Source organism: Aythya marila, assembly GCF_965140915.1.
Source record: "Aythya marila genome assembly, chromosome: 1".
Classification (NCBI taxonomy): Eukaryota; Metazoa; Chordata; class Aves; order Anseriformes; family Anatidae; genus Aythya; species Aythya marila.
Genome location: NC_139042.1, coordinates 166,249,305 through 166,269,253, shown reverse-complemented (window position 1 = coordinate 166,269,253; position 19,949 = coordinate 166,249,305). Strand labels below are relative to the sequence as shown.

The window sequence follows — 19,949 nt, the reverse complement described above, 5'->3', positions numbered from 1 at the left end:
ATGGCCAAGTTTAATATGCAATTTAAGAGCCTTGGAATCTAGTGCATAATTCACCCCTGCTAAATAATCTCTCAAAAGCTATAAATTTTGTCTTTACTAAAAGAATAAAACTAGTGTGCAAGATTGATATATATATATATTTTAACATTTGAAGACAAATATGAAGTTATTGTCTACAGACTCCAGATTTCACAGTTTCAGAAATCCCTTTTTGAACTGCATGCCAGATTTTACTAGCAGATAAAATACCTTAGAGTTTAGTTAAAAATAAACAAATCAACCCTTTGTATTTTAATGCATGTGAGGTTACCTTCATCCAGATTGCCATCCAGGACACAATGTAGTCCCAAGCTTTTGCTGTCTCACAGATCTTGCCTACCACATCTTTGCACTCCAAATCTGGACCAGTTCACATGCCCCACATTGTGGGTATGGTGATGGATGCTCCTGAACTGCTGTATTAGTCCTGCAGTCTCTTGGACAGAAAGATCAGTTGATTTAAATTAAATCATCTCCAGAAGGAACTGCAGGGCGAGGGCCAACACAACATCTGGAGCACCAATAGTGCTTGTGTGCCTTGGCCTGTGCTTCAGATTCTGTGTGGAATTACTGAAGTTAAGTGTTCGTGTACTTGGACACAGATTTCGGATGAAAGATGGATTTGAAGGGCATCATTTCATGGTTCTAGGAGAACTTGTGTTAAAGATTGTTTGAGTTGGGAATGAACTCCAGTAGATCATTTTCACCATCCTTCCAGCAATGGGACCGTGCTTTTTTCACTAAGCCTGTAAATTTTCTTTTTTCACAAATTAAAAGTAGGCTTGCTGGGGTATGCCAACATTTTTCAGTTATCAAAAAAGAGCAAGAGAGCAGGAAAAGACAAACAAACAAAAAACACACTAAAACAGGAACCTATGAGGAAAGACAGTTTAATGCAAGGTACTTTAAGAAAATAATGGAAAGATCTTGAGAGTGGGACAGGCTCATGGTACTGCTCAGTTATAAGCACCAATTTAAACAGCTCACAGAGCTAACTAAACTGTAGGTAGACATTCCATAAATCATTGCTGCTGCTTGAAATTCAGCATCTTTTAATGGTTCTCTAGTGAGTAAGCAGCACTCTTCTCACTGTTGAATTCATTAGTCATTTACTGTAATGTGAAGTGGTAAGAATCAAGAAAGGGGAACACAGGTAGAAACAGATTCTTAAATACCATTGTAAGGGCTTCAGCAGCATCTATCTTCATATATAAGCAATTGTATCCCAGTAGGGACTGTGGATTTAGGTTCTCAATTTCTATTCCCATTTAGATGTACGGTTTTATATGTTTGTGTTCTGTTAGAGTTATGCTTTTTTCATCTAGTCCTGTTCTTTGATAAGACCGCAGCACTTACAATGTACTTAAAACGTATGAAGGTAATTTGAGGGCTTCAGTCCTCAAATGTAAATAAATTTATTTTGGCAAATAATAAATATATTTTAGCAAAGCAGGTTTCCATACAAGCCTTCACAGAAGAAGGTAAATGATCCCAGAAAATGAGCATATACCTGATCTCCCTGCACTGGGTACATAAGCTGAGAATATTTAATATAAGTCTACCATCCAACAGGGCAGCCCTTACCTTAAATATCTGAATTCCACAGTCCATTAACTTTAGAGTGAAACATGTTTGGCAGATGGCTGTATTTCCCACTGATTGACCAAACATTTATTTTCAGGTACATGACAGATGGAGGACTCAACCTATATACGAGAAGTCTGAACCGAATACCAGACCTAGCTGCTTCTCGAGATGTCATTCAGAGAGGAGTTCATGACGTGACTGTGGATGCAGACAGGTAACGGTGCTTTTCCTAGTAAAAAGCTGTCTGAGCTTTCTAGATATTTTTCATCCTTCATACCTGCTAATATATCACTGTTCTGTTCACAAGAAACAGCAAGAGAAAGCACTTCAAAGTGCTTCAAAGACTGCTAGATTTGTGACCACTGAATATTCCAAATACCACAATGGGCAGGGAAAAAGCAAATTTCTCACAAAGAAAGGGGAATTAGAGGAAGAATTTATTATTGAATATGTGAGAGAAAATATTGAGGAGCTGAGACCTTGCCTGCAGTCTTGACTCATGAATTTATGGGTTGCTTGTCAGTAGATGATCATAGGGACACACAGTCCCTAGGCAGCAGAGAGCCTGATGAAGTGGGTCAGAACATATGTTTGGGATTGGTTGGAACGAGAGCCTTGTTTTCTGCCTGTTTTGCTCATGAGCAGTGGGAAGCGATAAGTGGGGTTTATATTCCACTGTTTACGCAGTGTGAAAAGAGATAACACTATCATGCCCTCATACATGTATATGTAGGTGGGAGCATAAAAATATACTCCCATTTCTGCAGATTAGACAAGGGTTTTCTGTTTCTTTTCCTTGAGCTGAAAGTAGATTCAGATTTGGTGGCTTGTGTCCATCGCTGAGGAATACAAATCCATAACCCTACTTTTGCAGAATTTAGAGCTGTCAGCTCTGAGGTTTTGGTAAGACCATCACAAAAATAAGCAGCAGCTGTGAAATTTGGCATTCTTGAGTTTTAGGGGTTTGATTTCAGTCCCATCTTTTTAAAATCAATTTGTTTAATGAGGAAAGGACAAAAAGTTTGTGGAGCAGCTTTGGTTTTACAAACCCAGCAAATTATTTGAAGAAGTTCTGGGATAATAATCTAGGTATGATGTTACTTTCATTTCTCACAGTTTTCCAGTGAAAAAGGTGAAAACATACCTGTGATGTGAGTCAGATATAGTCATCATTAATCAAACAGTGCATGCAGTGCATTGGGACATAGAAGGTAATTTTCATCTAGAGATTCCAAATACTTAAAAAAAAGGGGGGGGGGGGGGGGGGAGGGGAGGAGAGTGATAGTTTAGCTGACTTATTAGCATTTGTTAACCTGCAGAAAAAAGTCAATTTTAGATAGTTTGGGTTGGTTATTTGAAATGTAAGTAATGACATGATGCAAAGACCAGAGCAAGTGTTAGTAGGCGTTTAAGAAAATAATTTGGATGGAAGTCAGGCAGTAACAGAAGGAGAAAATGAGAAATGAGATGTGGGCAGGAGGGACCTTTGTGGAGCTCTGTATGTGAGAACAAGAACCTTAAGCTTAAAGTGGGAGAGATGGTAGAAAATTTGGAGTTTGGGAATCATATAATTAAAGACAGAGAACGTTGTTAATATAGTTTTTTTGTTTGTTTGTTTCTGTATGCCTTTTTTTCACCTGAAATGTGAATTTGTTAGAGCTCTTTCCACCTTGAAATATTCACACACATATTTCAAACTACACATATTTTCTCTGGAAAAAAAGGAAGTCCAAATTTAGAGATTTTAAAATTTTCTTCATATTCCTCAAACCCTGAGTGCCACTCAAAACCTTTGTGTTTGCTTTGCTTCGATGTGTTATTTAGTAACGTGTTAATTTGTTCTATAGTGTGTTGGTACTTACATGTTTTGCATGTGAAGCTACATATAGGCTATCATCTCTAAATTAATGAGCTTGTCCAGCATCTCCCAGTACATAGATCTGTTTTGGTTTGTTTATAGCTTTGTCAGATTGGCTAAAAATGTTATGCCAAAAGCTACTGTGTTTCTGTCTATCATCTCTGAGTCTGTCGCTTGCTACATTTTGAAGCAGGGACTTCAAATTTGTCAGGGGGCTATTTTGGGTCTTTAGTGAAAAGTTGGCCAATGTTATGCAAGACATAAGGCTTTTAAAAATTGAAATTCATTCGTATTCATTAACTATTTATTTGATCTCAACAACTAAAATCTACATATATGCTATCTTCACTGTACATTCTCGTACTGCTCTTGACATTAGCAAACTGCATGAATGAGCCCCAGCACCATTTCTGAGCTTAAAGTCTATTATGGATGTGAAGTGGGATTTAACTTGTAATGACTGTTTTCCTTTATACAAAGAATGAAAGCCTGTGCTTTTCTGGACCTCTGAACTGGGTGCCGTGGAACATACTATGTGCTATCATGTAATTAAAAACTTTATCATAATGCACAGGCATGACAGATTTAAATTATGGATTAGACAATTCTAGCATTTTCTGACTTTTCAGTGCTTGATTTTTGCAACCTTAATGGTGCTTGACACTTTTTTGTGTGTGTGTGTATATGCTATTCCTTGAAGCAGCAAGCAGGTGTTTAGGAAGTGGGAAAAACTCAAGAATTTTTATGAGTTCTGATGACAGCAAAACGCATCTTTGCCAAAATGGGTCACAAAGAAAAAATGTTCTAGGTCACTTAAGAGAAGAAAATTGTTTATCCTGATCTTCACCAAAATGTGTCAAATTTATGATATGATATCAGGTGTCAAAAGAAGCAGTGCAGAGATTGCTGAGATTCTTTGTTTGTCAGAAGATGTTTTGATCCTTCACAACAATGTGGGTACCTGAGATTTCATCTTATCCCATGTATCATATATTAGCTTTTTACTCAAAGAAAAAAAAAAAAAAGGAATTGTCAGGGTTTCAAGGTATTCCTTGCTATTGGCATGATGAACTTCTGTGGAAGAGCATTATTCTCATTTCTGCCAGCCCTGTAGATATGACAAGGACATATGCATTTTCTCTATAGTATCATTATTATAAGTCGTTTTCGTTATTGGCATGATTTTCCCAGGCCTTTCTGTTGCAAAGGATTCTGCTGGCATCTCTGTGCAGGGATAAAATAAATTATAAGCCTCAAATATCTGATTTACATTAACAGGCACCCAAGGAGAGAAGCTGTCTGTCCATCAATAGAGCCAGCAACTTTTGCTGACAGCAGCTTCGTGTTCTTCATGAAAATTAAACTTAGGTTTTCTCTGACAACCTGAATTACAGCTTTTTTACAACTTTTTTTTTTATTTTTGTGATCTGGAGGTACAGTACTCTTAAGATGGGTGGGCTGATGATACCTCTAAGAGTAATGCCATTTCTGGAAAATATAGTTTTTCGGTGTGATTCTCATTTCATGGATAAATCAGGAATAATTCATTAAAATTAAGGGCATGGTACCGGTGTAAAAAGACAGTCAGGTCCCCAGCTTCATTTCACTCTCAACTAATTTCTGATGGCACCTGCATTTCTTCTTATTTGCTGAATGTCAGAAAGTGAAGTGTTCAAGGATCTCCTTATGTAGCCTGAAAGAGCTCATCCAAATAATAGTATTGAATTGCCCTTTGAACAACTTCATAAAAAGTTAAATACGTGAATGCAACATAAGTTAAGGCTTGAGTGTTGCTTGCATACTGCTCTGGAAAGCATATTGCTAAAGAAAGGAATGCAGCATAGTTGCTTGTTCTGGGGAAAGAATTGTAATGGTTAAGTGAAAGGATGAAGGGATGCTGGCAGCATCAGATGTCAATGGCTATATTGTTCTTTATATATATATATATATATTTTTTTTTTTTTTTAATTTGGACACTTTTTGTCTATAAATGCCTCTTCCTTGTGAGTTACCTTGCTTCAGATACCAAAAGAAATTAGTTATAGAACAAGATGAATTGTTTGCAGCAGAGATGTGGTTGGGCGAATTCTCAGTGGCATATTACTTTTCATTTACTGTTCTGTCTTCCTGCTCTACACTCCAGAATTTGCCCTCCGGGACTCTTAGAGGGAGTATTTGAGGAACATTCTTGTAGTTCAAAACCTTTTTCAAAGTAAGATGAGCCAAAAGAGATTAAACATAAGCACACAGAATGAATTATGTTCTTGGAAAGAGTAAAGTTTATTGAAAAGTTAGTTGCAATCAGTCCAAACCACCCTGCATTGTCCATAAAAACTGTTAAGCAAGTCTAATGAAGCCCTTTTGAGAAGGTAATGTAGATCCACTGAGTTCAACCAGGTTGTCCTTCCATACCCTATACATGTTAAATTTAAAACACTGTATCTTTCACAACAGTAAATATAAGTTGTGCAATCACTTTCCCTTCACACCTCTTGACTGCACCACACCATTCTTTTCACCTTTTTTTTCTTTTTGGACAAAGCCCAAAGCTGTACAGGTACTTGTGCTGCTTAGTGTGCTTTTATTGCTTTTATTACCTGCTTCAGCTGCTTTGCTCTTGCATCGAATCTGAGCTCCATTTGTATGGTTTCAGAGTTCTTGTGCACAGGGAGTTTTTAAAATGCTTCTACCATCTGTCACATGTGCAGAAGATTTGGCAGTTATCTCAGATTCACTCAGGATGGCCTGTTTGTTCTCAGCCAAACCATAATCACCATAATACATTATTAATTATAATTATAATAAAATAATTCCAGATTTTGCCTGTAATTTATTAACTAACTTCCTGCATGAATGACTATATGTCTTCTTCCGGTGTTTATTTGAGTAGATGAACCTTGAGCTGGAATATGGTACTTCTGGAAAAGGAACATTGGGATATTGAACCGAGAGCCCTGTTTCATTGTAGTATCAGAAAAGGCTGAGAGAGATCATGAAGACAAACTTAAAATCATAATATAATAAGATGCCTATTCTTGTACTGGAAAGTTTTGGCAGTACAGTGGAATTGCTGGTGGTATTTGGAATTGGACCCTTTGGGATAATGTTCAGTGGACCAGCATACTTTATTTTCCTCTCCTGTTACTTTTGTGTAATGCCATGTGTTTCAGTAGTGTGCTAACAATTTGCTCTGCTATGTGTCCCTGCAGTTTGGTGTTGATGTGATCACTGTTTTACTATGTTGCAACCATTACCTGTTCATTTTACTGCTTCCAGAATTTACTATAGATAAAGGACTATCTATAGTCCTTATATTTATACATGGTCGCTACTCTGTGAACACATTCAGCCCTCCATCTCCCAACATTTTAGCTGTATTCAGCTCTGGGAATACGTGTCGATGGCAATTATACAAATAATAATATTTGTCCTGTAGTTATGAAATAATAAATAATAGGACATAAAATCGATATATACACTGCTCGCCCTTTATGACCTTCTTGGTCAAAATGGAGTTTTGCTATAAATAAGTTTTGCTGTGGGAGGCTTCCTATACCTTTGCTGCACCTGTCTTCAGCACAAAGGATGCCTGGGATTGCTGTTCTGGGGTTCAAACTAAAAAAAAAAGTCATTAATAAAAAGTCATTAATAAAGCTTAATATTACCTTGGTTCATCCAGTCGTGTGATCTGCTGTAATTCTCCTGGCTGTGATTTGACGGTATTAGTAGATTCTTAGGATAGTGAAATAATTATAAATGTCTATATCTCACTGTTTTTGCAATTATTACTCAAATATCTCAAGAAAGCATAATTAAAGAATGTCTCTTGTGGAGCAATTTAAATTTAAAACTCCGTTTTTACTATTGTTGCTCTCTTCTATACTTTTAATCTTCCATAATTTCTTTTCACAGCTGTTACTGTTAACATTTCCCACCATTTACTTTTATTATTCTCAAATGATCCTGCATTTTTGTAATCTCTGATGTAAATCCTTCCTCATTTTGGCATCTGTTAGACTATCAAGAAAAGTTTCTAGTGAGAAGTATCTATTTCAATGTGTAGCTGATTTTCTTATTATTTTTCTTCAAACTAAGGATGCTAAATTTAACTACCTAAAGCATAAATATGTGTGTATCCATGCATGCAGAGTAGAATAATTATGTCAAAAGGAGCGCTCCGGGCTTTTTGGCTCATTATGTCTTTAAGTATTCAGGACCCTTTGAGAATAAATTCCGTATTTTATAAGGCATAATGAAAAGTTAAATTCTCAGTAATATGATTTTGTACAGCGTTATTAATATAGAAAGAATTGCATTTGAATTGAGTATGACTTTATTTCTGATCATGCTTCCAAAAGTAAGGATTTGGACAATATAAGGTAAGCAGAACAACTGGACTTTGATGTAATTTTGTAAGGTTTCCCCATTGCTTGGTTGCTTTAAATATCTATGGAAATTGCTCACAGAAACACAAACCAAAACAAAGAAACATTTAACAGCTGTGTAAGTTTTTAGGTTCAGATATTTTTATTAATATCAGTAACATAAGCAAACTGTGTTGTTAGCATGCTGTCATTAGTATGTTTAACTGTCATGATTCTGCAACATCATGTCTGCAGAAATATTTATTTGCATCCAGCATACATAAGGAATGACATTCAGAAAAGGCAAGAACAGTGCATGGCAGATGTTTACTTTAAAACAAGAATGAGCTGCAAGTGATTATGTGAAATGAATGACAAATAAAGTTTTATCTTATTCATTTTTTGTCAAGTGACAGAAAAGGACACAATATCAACTTATTTCAGTTTTATGAAAAGGAAATCATGGAAGTAAGTTTTTAGACTTAGAAGGAATGGAAGTGAGTTACATTGTAATTTGCTGTAGGGTCATTAAACTGAAGGGTGTCTGTTTGCAGCTGATGCATTTAACTTTCTCACAAATCTACTTCTTCAAAGTGGGCTGTGTGGAGCTATGTATTAATGTCATGCAGTCTATTTGCATTCTTTATTTCTGTTTATCTCAAAGTTTGGTTTACATACTTCAAAGTTATTTGAAGTGAGGCTGGACTTAATATATTTTAACAGATTGCTATACTTCCCTTCAGGAAAAATGCAGATGGTTTATTTTGATTGCAATCTACTTCTGAAGAGAGTATCAGTATATTTAATAACAACTACCTAAAATGCACCTCACAGTTTCAGTAGCATCATTTTGGTTCACTACTTCTCCGCTGTCAGCAAAGACTAACAAGCCTCCCTCGTGTTAGAAAAATATATGGGTTGAAAGATTTAAATCATTACCCAAAATACCCTAGGCTGAAATGTAAAATTAAAGAATTAAAATCTCTTGTGTGATGCATATTTGAGTCTTCAAGTCGAGAAACATATGAAGTTATTTCAAACGTCTTAATTTGGTTGATGGCTGGAGGAAATAATATTATAATTTTATTCTCCTGCATACCTATTTAAAAAATCAAAATCATACTGAAATGTACAATAAAATAGGTGCAATTGATATTACAGTCCTAACATTAACAAACATGGCATGTTTTAGGCATGCTTCATGAAACTGAATATAAAAATTGTGATTTTGAGGATTTAGTATTGGAAATGTAGTGTTGTGTGATCAATAAGTTGTCTTTTGTTATAAATTGCCTCAGAGAGACCTACTTCTTTGTGGAGTAAGCTATTCTTCTTTACTACTTAAGTCATTTATTGAAGAACTGTTTTTTATGATAGCTACTTAAATAGATTGAGGTACTTCTTGGTACATATATATATGCGTGTTAGGCAAACAAAACATAAGAATTATGAGAATGTTCCCATTAGCACTTTCATAGAAACCAATTCTTTTGAAACATTATAGAAATCAGTCGCTTTCAATTTATTAGGTGTAAGTTCACTTTAAAGAACATTTGGATTTGGCAGCTTCAGCAGAACTCTAATATGATGAGAAACAAAACAGAGAGCACTTTTTGCACCTAGAGGAGGTAATGAGAAAGGGACATAATGATCCACTCCGACTTCTGCTGGTTTTTTGTACATTTGCTATTCCACCTGGTTGGCAGTTGGACAAAACAGGCAGGTGAAAGGAAGGATAAAGTTAAATTAAGTATAGCGTCTTAAGGATGTGAGCGCGTATTTGCCACTTCAGTTGTGGGGATGCTTACAGTACAGCAGAGAAAAAACACAAGGATTTGACGCTTTCCCTTTCAGTGTGCTGCTCTTAGAGCAAAGCAGTAAAGCTCTCTGTCCTAGGATGATGTTAAATTCATTTTGTATTGGCAATTGCATTGCAAGGTAGCTTCATCATTAGTGGCTAGAAAAGGAGACTGGAATCCAGCTGAAATCTGGTCATGGGCTGTTTATGATCACATAAAATGAAAAGAAGGATATGTCTAAAGTTGGACAGGTTAAAAAAATAAAATAAAAATGTGGGAGCCTTTTAATTTCCAGAGAAAGAAATGGGCTTTCATCCCTGTAAGCTGTCTGTTCAAAAGGAGAGAGCATGAAGGAAAAGCTGGAAAGGATGCATCGTGGTAGCAAAGCTACCAGCCAGGACAGAGAATACCCCTTGCTGCATAATGCCTGCTGCACAGTGAAGCATGTGTTAACCTTTATCTTAAAAAAAAAAAAAAAAAAAAGTCCCTCAGTTTGCTTGTATCAACATTTTACTTATAAATCTTAACTATGTCACCTCTGAGTGTTCTTTTGATGGGGAGAGGCAAAGACTATCCTCCCTTTTCAATCTGTTCATTGAGTGCCATTGCGGAGCCTTCCTGCCCCTCCTTGAGTCCCTGGTGACAGCCTCAGCTGCTTACAGGGAAGTGTTTTGTGCAGCAATGTGCTTGGAGTTTGTTTTCTTTTGAAGTTACAGCACTAATCTCATCTGTATCTAATTGTTAAAATATTAAGTCTTCAAAGATTTCCTTTGTAAACAAAAGATTGTCATAACAATTTAAGCAGAATCAGATGTATAAATTGAAGAGTGGAACCCTCAATGCAGTTTGCAAATTAAGCTTTGTACAAAAGGATACAATATAGTTATAATTCGAGCCTGCTTAATGGACTGAATAATCTAAAATATTTTAATGAAATTAAAAGAATAGCTTTTCCTAATCTGGTACCTGTGTGCATCAACCTTAATTTCCAGTGTCTTAAATTTTCTTATATATTTCTTTGGGATGTATGATGCTTTAGATCTGTTTCACACTGCAGGACAGAATGTAAAATGGCTGCTAAACCTATTAACTACTGTGTAGGTAAAATTGGGAAAGTAAGAATTGCTTTACTGAAACTTAAAAGCATGTGTAGCTTTGAAAATAATTGTGTTGCCCTGGGTAGTAAAATAATTGACAGATCATGCATTTTTCATTCCTGAAGGTGTTTTGTTTAGGAATAAATCTTGATTATACATGTTAAATTCTTTTATATGATAATAAGGTATAATTTTTACCAGTCCATCAATATACTAACTAAAAAGTGAAAATACAATATTTCAAACTGATAGGATTTGAACAGTGTTCTTGAAAAGAGACTGCAGAGACAGAAAATATTATGTATTACATATCTTCCAACTGGTCATTTGTAAACAGACTAATAGCCATTGCTTGAAATCTAAAAATGTGTTAATTTAAATTAAAAATGCAGGTACATTTTTAGTAGCGAGATCGTGAACCTTAGGAAAAAAGCCATGAGGATTGACTTAATTTTTCAAGTCAAGTCTCAGTCTTTCTATGAGATACTTATTGCCAGATTCAAACACCAAAGTAGACAAGATGTATTGAATGGTCTGTGTCTGGGGTAACAAGGAAATATAATGCTTTTTGAGAGGCAAGTGGTCAATAAAGGTGTATAATCTTCATGACTCGTGAACCACCATCTGGAGGCTCTTATCTATTGACTGTACCAGCAGCATAGACAGATAGCTTTTGGTTTATGTGGTTAAGATGAAACTCCCTTGTTCTGAATATATATATATATATTTTTCATTTTAAGTTTTGTATTTGTTTGTTTCTTTCATTTAACATAAAAGAAATTCTACTGGATCACTGTAGCGAAGTGACACACCTATACGTATTTACATCAGCCATAGCTGATGATGTGACATACTGTCATCTAGAGGTCATCCTGTAGTGGAAGGAATTGCCTTCCAAGGGGTTTTAGAATTGCTCTATGTTAGGAAAACCAGCTTCTGTACAGCAAAGCTATTGAAATATTCAGCATGTTTCTTTAACTTCAAAGAGTTATTCTTTTTCCTCTTTGAGTTACAAACTTTCCCTTCATGAAAAGAATTGCTTTAGTATGTCATGTATGACCTAAATCTTTTGATACTTAAAAAGAAACAAACCAAAAAAAAAAAAAAAAAAACAGACAAGCAAACAAACAAACAAAAACACTGAATAGGCTCTATTTTACAAGCATTTTCCTTTTGTTCAGGATAGAAGGAAATTTATGATATCCTGTTTTGTACATCTTTCTCTCTCTTTAATTACTTAAATTAATGATACAAAAACACTCTTGAGAAATGGGTGAATATAAAATGGATAAACTCAGTGGCAAACCATGTAGGAAAAATAATCTTTTTGTTTATTCAAAATAAAATATGTCAGCAATGTTAATTTAAAGCCTACCAGATAAATTATGAAAGCAAAAAGTCCAACTAGATTTTCATTAGTGCTGTTTTCCAAAATATTACCCATCAAATATTATTTTGGAATGATTCTATTGGATTGGCAGTGTAGGAAATTTTAAGACTGGACTTTGTATATGAGTGTCATTTTAGTGTGTCATTGAATTCCTGAGTAGTGGTAAGTGAGCTTCAAGAAATCAGACTCCATTTCTGCAGATTTCCAGTGTGGGCAGTAGTAGCAGCCTCCATCACAGACAATTTACAATAGAGAGTTTATTAATTTTGGATTGCTTCTTTGCGGTTATTTCTTGGATATGCTGCAGCTATCTGGTACAACCCAGCACAATATTGAAGGTCAACAATACTTTGTGCAGTATTGGTTGTTAGTGGGCTTGGCTAGCACTTACAGAATCATTACTACTTCCTAGACAAAAGCTCTATTTCTCTCACTGGTCATGGCGTTGATAGAAGGGGGAACTGAATAATGTAGTGCTTTGTAAATGATATTTGTTCTCCTGAAGCTTCAGAAACATGGCAAGCACTTTCTCTGCCATGCCCCATTCTGAAAACTTTAGCTGTTGTCTTTCCTCCATGAAAACAGGAACAAAACAAAACAAAACAAAACAAAAACAAACAAACGAACAAAAAACACCAACCACTGCATTCATTTTGCTAAGAATTGTTTAAGGAATAAGGGTTTTGAGCTTCTCTTTCAAGAAATCAGAAATTCACTTCTGGGTTCACAGCTGCGGCCGTGACATAGGTAATTATGATGTCAAATTGCTATCAGCACTTTTCAAGCTACAACTTCTTGTAAACATCTAACCAAAGGGAGCTCAGATTGTTTTGTTGATGGTCTTTTTGCAAAGTGAGTGTTCCTCATAAAGCTGGCTTTAAAGTGTGTCTTTTGCTTTTCCAGCCTCTGTCCCCACCCTGCCTGTATAGTAGGTACCATTAGAGAAAGAAGCATAATGACATATATCCAAATATTCATTTAAGCCTTGAAAGGAACTTCTGTAAAATGTACTAAAACAGTTTAGTGACTACCCTGTACTACACAGCTAACCAGGCTGCCTCCCATCAGTCCCCTGCTTGAGGGAAACACAGAGGATATGAAGTATCTTTTCTTCATCTCTGTCAGCTGTGATGTTTTAGGACAATGTCTTAAAAACAAAGATTAATTATCAGTGCAATGAAGAGATTTCACTCATATAGTACAACACAGAAAAAAAGGACAATGTAAAGGTAATGTAAAATAATTCCTATATTTGAGAGGAGATTAATTAGGAGTTCTACCTCAATTTTTAGGAGATTTTGCCATTTGTGTTACTGGTTGCTGAGAAAACACCTTGTTGTTAAAATGACAGTTTATGTTTTTTAGAGGTAATAGTTCCTGGTGTCTTGGTTGCATTTTTCTAGGTAAAAGCCCATTATAAATCCTAGGAAAGGTGAACCCAACTTAAATATGCCACAACTGGATTTGTAGGATTTTTATTCTAACATGTGAGCCCAGCCGTCAGGAAACAAATAAGCTCTAAAAAGGAAAAAGCAAGAAAATTTAGTAGAAATAAGTAAGATCATTTTCATTTTTAAAAATGAGAACTGTAATCACTCTGATAATTTTACTATTGCTTGCACTGTGAAGGTCACAACACTAAATAAAATAGTTTTCAGAGGACAGTGTTAGGATTTTACATGTTTACTGTTGATCTTTTAGGCAAACAGAAATACACCTGAATGATCTTAAAAACAAATGAATCTTCCCCAGTGGTTTCCTATGTCATCTCCAAATATATATAAAAAAAAAAAAAAAGTTTCAAAAAAAACTGTTTGCAACAGTGTGCCATAATGTAGAGATTATGCCATATGTGTGGTCAGGTCTTCCTGAACAGTATGTGATTAGATTCAAAATCTGGATGCTTAAATTGTAGATTGTAGATTTAGCAAATTGAAAAAATGAATTTGTCTTTTCATTTGACCCTGTAGAATTCCCTCAGGAGAAATTTGTAGATTAATGTATATGTCAAAGAAAGCCTTCACTCTTTAAGGAAATTCAGTTAGACACAAATCTTACTGTATTTCTGTGTCTTTTTCTGTTCCTGGTAGAATAAAAGCCGGTCTGTTGAACCAGTATGATTTTAGATGTGTGTGTATTTTTGCTGTGGCAGTCTCATGAGTATATCATGGGTCTGTGATATAATTAATTAGCCTAACATTTATTATATGTATTTTAGTACTTGGCTCCTCTAAAAAAGATGGAGCAGCTCCTACACTGGGCCCCCCATATAGTCGGCTTTCTTGTGGGTCTCCAGTGCATACAAGCAGGACTATTTGCCATTAAAAACTTCCCAAAAAAGATTGTTAGCACACTTTAAATTTTCTTTACAGTTAGCCAGAGAGTATTCAGAATGACTTAGTACTTTCCTGAGCAATTTTTCAAAAGGAACATATGTGAAAAGGGCAGCCAGAAAGCAAGATGTTGGCCTGGCTGAATCCAGAGCAGGAGGCTCCTAAAGACACAGCAGAGAAGTGACTTCATCATGAAGAACAGGCAAACTGTGTTGCTAATTACGTACCAAAGGAAAATTACCATGTGTCTCCTTAGCACCTTCTAAGTTCTTCTAAAGAAAACTCCCAAGGCTGTGCATACAAGATATTAAAAGAACACTGAAGAGAACACTATTCCCAAGAGCATATGTGCCATGACAAGTATAGTGTCACATATGCCTATGGGGCTGCCTTGGCTCTTACTAGTATGCCAAGAAAATAGAAGCACGCAACATCCTTATCCAATTCAGCCAGAATGCTCTGAAATGATTTTGTATGGATGAAAAGAATGCAAGTATTTCTGTTGTCTCTGTTTTTGGCACGGACGCAACAGATACTTTTAGTGGAATATTCTAGGCCCTTTGTTGCAGAGGAGGTTGGCCAGGTGGTACAGAGAGAGCCCTAGGAGTCCCTGCAATTCTGCCAGCAGCTCAGTGACCTAAAAACCCAGCAAAGGTGGTGTGGTTCTCTCAGCTTCATGCTCTACCTATTGCCAGATACTGCACATAGCCAAACGGTCACTGAAGAACCATTTGATTAATTTAAATCAATTTTAAAAATCATTCTGGTAACTTGCATTTAAATCAATTACAAAAATCATTCTGGTAAATTCCATTTGCCCTCAGGCTATAGGGATCCTGGTGTGGCCTGGAGGTATTGATGTTGTCAAGGTACAATTAGGATGAATGAGGGAATTTAACCTGCAATATATGAATGTGCAAATTTTTAGCCAGATAAATGAGATAGAAGAAAAACTATATTAAATACTAGATAAAGGAGTGCTATATTATGTCAGAAAATATATTTATCAGCATAGTACTTCAGAGTAGTTCTTTGTAGTAGCAAAAAAAGTACTGATTTTCTCTCTGCTGTACTTTCTAAGTTCTCTAATAAATATTTAGTTTCCAATTTGTAACAAAGTCTGTGTGCCAATTCCATCAAGACTTTGTGCAAGTCCTAGGAATCAATTGGCTTCATATTATGATTTCAGTAAAATCTTATGAAGCTAATAGCTGAGGCACTACAGAAATATGTAGCAGTAACTACTGAATACAAATAAATAACTGAATGTGTGGTAGGTATGCAGTGAGATTTAGTATTTGTAGGATCAGTGTGCTTTACACATTGTTTCACTTTATATGCTCAGATTCCTTTAATTTTGCACCAATTGAACAAGCATAAGGCTTTTTTTGGTTACTGAGTATGTATATATATTTTTATTGTTAATTGGCTTCTTTTTGGCAAACACAAAATAATGTGTTGGATGAGAACACACGGAATCATTCATACATTTCCTGAAAGTTAATGTATATTAATATTTCTCCATGAAGTTTTTCTGTCTGCTGTTTTTCTCTAAAGTTTAGAAAGATCATAAGGAAAAAAAAAAATCACTGATAAAGCAAGGATTTTTTAAAGCCAAATGTTTGCCAGAGTTTTAATTTCTCTGGTTAAACAGGGATTTCTTAAAGGAAAGGCATTATCACCATTATTTCTGAGTTACTACTAATTTAAAATATACCCTTCATTAATGGGTTCTTCTTTCTACTGCTAGTTTTTTTCCTCTGATATTTTTATAAAAGCCTTCTGTATTCCCATTTGGATGGCATTACTTCACAATGCTTCTTCTCAGGCCTTATCTCTCTCCTGCAAGACTCAGCTGAAGCCATCTTATTTAATTGGTTTCCTCCCCTTTTTCATTTAACAAGAAAGGACATCTTTAACCTTTGAACTTTAAAATCACACTGGTCATTTGTTTCTTCTTGCATTCTTCTTCTGAAGCAGTATTGAATTCCATTATACCTCGTGGGGTGTCTTTTAGGTTTAACCAACTTTCCTGTACTCTGGTAGTGTTTTTTTTTGTTGTTGTTGTTGTTTTTTTCATTTTTTTTATATATGTTTTTGTTTGTTTGTTTGTTTTTGAATATTTTTGTTCCTGCTCCTTTCATTAAGATGTTTATTCTTATACTCACCATTGCTGTTTTTTTTTTCCTTTTTATAAAAGAAAGGAATATTAATCTTATTAATAATAAAGGTAGTCCCACCTTTCTGAAGGATAGATTATACTTCAAAATAAACTCTGATTTGCCTTGATATATATTTGATTGCATGAGTTACCCAGTAGTTAGCTAGTGCTTTCTTTTACGTATTCCCATAGTCATCACCTCATTTTAAATTTATCACCACTGCATTTTTGATGGTAGGATTATAGCTCAGAGATGGTACTATTCTGAAATCAATGTTCACTGTTTCATCCCTCACTTTCTTCAGTAAATATGAGAATGTATTTTTGATGTCCAGTTACATGTATGAAACTTGTATTCAACCTTATGCAATTGCCCTTCCTTTTTAGGTTTGATTTCATGGTCTCATGTTTGTCCAGTGTACTGTTTTCAACAGCATGGTATCTTTTTCCAGCTTCTCTTTCAACTTCTTATGCTGGGCTTGCCACACTCACATTCATTCTGGTACGCTTACTTGTGTAATACTGCACTCTGTGTGGAGCACTGGCTGGGAGTTTGAAGACAGGATAAATAGGCAAAAATGAGAAAAAGTAATAGAAAGCTGTTGCCAGTATTCAGTTTAGAAATAAGCCTTTTACATCGTGATGAATGCTACTGATGTGGAACATTCAAATAAATTACTTCAGCTTTGCAATGTGGATGGTAACAAATGAGACAGCCAAGAAGGCTGAGACATGGGAGGAGGACAACATCTCCTAAACTGCCAGGGGTTTTGTTAATTGCAACACACTTCAAGTGTTTTTGCTGTTTGCAGTTATGTTTGTATTTCATCTCTGACTTGCTAGTCTGCTCTCCAGCTTAAGTGTTGCCATCATCTATTAGCGTAGAAAGAGGGAAAGGATTTATTTGTAATGAACGACTATTTTTGTTTGTTTTTCAAATGTTGATGCCATTTGAGGCTATCTCCAGCTGTATGTTAGTGACCTACTGGGAATGGTGGTTAGTGACAATCCTGGGAGTCTAACTGGAGTAATTCATAGGCTAGAGGAGATGTACACTCTTACATCTTTCTGAAGCTTTCAAGCTGATGAAGGATTCTTTTATTTTCCTTTGTTTATTTTTTCATTAATTTTGGTTTGGTTTTCATCTTTTCTTATGTAGCTTCAGCCAAGCAGTAGCCCTGCTTTTTGGTCCATTCTGGCTTTAACTCAAGATGACATTTACAGGAAATGAGAATGCTTCAGGATCCTGGGGATGGAACAATGGTGATTGGCTGCTGTTCTGGCAGTGATTTATTAAAGCAGCTCCCCTTATCTCTCTGACTGAGATTTTGGCATAAACCCAGCTATCCAGAGGTCTTATTACCTTCTCAGCAGAAATTTGCTGTGTCATAGACTTTGACATTCAAGTTCAAAGCTTAAGAATGATTTCATTTTTTAATATAAAAATGTGATGGGTTCCAAATAAACTGTGTACCTTCCTTGTAGCTACCAGCCATTTTGGATGCATGTTTCCCCTTGTGTAATTTAAATGACAAGTTAACTTTGCTTTCTCAGAAAAAAAAAATAAAAAAAAATATATATATATATATATACATATATATATATATACATATATATATATATATGTATGTTTTGCAGTGTTTTTACAAAATGGTGAACACTCCTGGGTTTAAGACATATTCTTTGTGTAGGTGCTTTGGGCCTTAATAATTAGGAGACCTTCTAACAGAATAATCAGAGAACAAGGCAGGAAAATTACTGTGATGTGGGTTGTCTTTGCCTCTACATAAAAAGAACATCTTTCCACTGTTTAGCTAATACAAAATAGCAAACATTCATCTGTCTTTCAGCCCATAATTATACGAAACACAATACAGAATTGATGGAATTGGTATTAAGTAGGTATGCTCTATTTCACGCTACCTTGGTTTAATTGCTCTACCTATAAATAAATAATAAAACATAAAAACGAACATTAACTCCCAATTGAACAGACAAGTTGGGCAAAAGTCTGAAGTTCCTCACTTATTACTATGTCACTTTTTTTTTTTTAATTTTCTCAATACAGAAAATTTGCAGGGACTGATTTTTGGAAAAAAATATTTTTTTCCAAGGAGGGACAAAGAAATTGGTATCTTTTTGTAGTAGGCAAATTTGCAGTAGATGAAATCTTGTTTTGTTTTGTTTCGTTTTTACCATGTCCCATCCCTAAACCATACAAGGTTTGAATTAACTTAAATATTATTTTTCTGTTCTGCAGAAAGCCTATCTTGGTAAGTCACCTGTTGGAATACTCTTATATGCCAGTGGGACTGCTGGGAGGTGCCAGGATAGGTAGAACATATCTTTCCAAGAAGATCACTGATATATGCCTGCGTATATCCTGCCTGCATGAGTCTGTCCAAGTGGTGGGTGTGTGAACACACATACAGACACATATGTCAGTGCCTCTGTAGAGTATACAGGCATGTTGTTAGTGGTGGAAACCATGGTGCTTCACAAGCTGCACTACCTCTTTGTGCTGTCACCATCTGTGCAGGTTCCATGTTCAAAGCTGTTTGACTTTGAATGTCACCTAGTAATATCGTGGGAGTTAAAAGCTAAGAGGATGTGACCTTAAATGGTTGGCACATGCTAAGTTTTTAGCTCTTAGAAGATAGAGCATAAGACGGGTCTTAGGAAGCTAACAGATAAAGGATGACACTATGAGCCAAGGGCACAAAACCACAGTGAAAACATTTTCATAGTGAGTCCACATAGGGTAAAATTATGAAAACATTTAGTGAATATTCATCAGGCTCCAGAAGCTGTTTAGATTCCTACAGTCTGTTGAAATAGATAATTAAAAATTTACCCTGACAGTGTAGTTCAGAACTCCTATTTATTTACTTATTTTTGCTTGACAGTGTGGTGCTGTATGTCAGAACTATTTGACATTATCTTACTGTATACATCAGAAATAGAAATGGAAAAAATCTGCACAGTTTCTTTTCCTTTTTTTACAGTGACAAAAGAAGGAAATATTCTATTACTATACTCCATGTCATCAACGTTTTTAGGAATTATCCAGTATTTAATTATTTTGTTTTATTATTTTTGTCTTCACTTACATGTATTGATACTCCAAGCATCCCATTACTATGAGATGTTCCTTATTCTGGAGTTAGGAAAATAGAGGGAACAGATTATTTTTGTTGGTTTGATTATTTTTTATCATCAGATGACTATATCTTCTGGTTTCTAGACTAGTTACCCACTCTTTTAGTCTCTCAGTGTTAAGTTTTCCAAAACCTTGTATCAACTTTTGCCTCAGAAGCACCC

General features: G+C 35.5%; 1 protein-coding gene across 7 annotated transcripts in view; it reads left to right on the top strand.

The window, feature by feature from the left end:
* NAV3 (neuron navigator 3) overlaps nt 1–19,949 on the top strand; it is a 413,781-nt gene that overhangs the window by 304,975 nt on the left and 88,857 nt on the right. For all 7 annotated transcript variants that reach the window (XM_082761391.1, XM_082761390.1, XM_082761389.1 and 4 more), the window contains one exon: nt 1,721–1,840. In XM_082761391.1, coding sequence (XP_082617517.1) covers nt 1,721–1,840 — 120 coding nt within the window. The remainder of the gene's footprint in view (nt 1–1,720; nt 1,841–19,949) is intronic.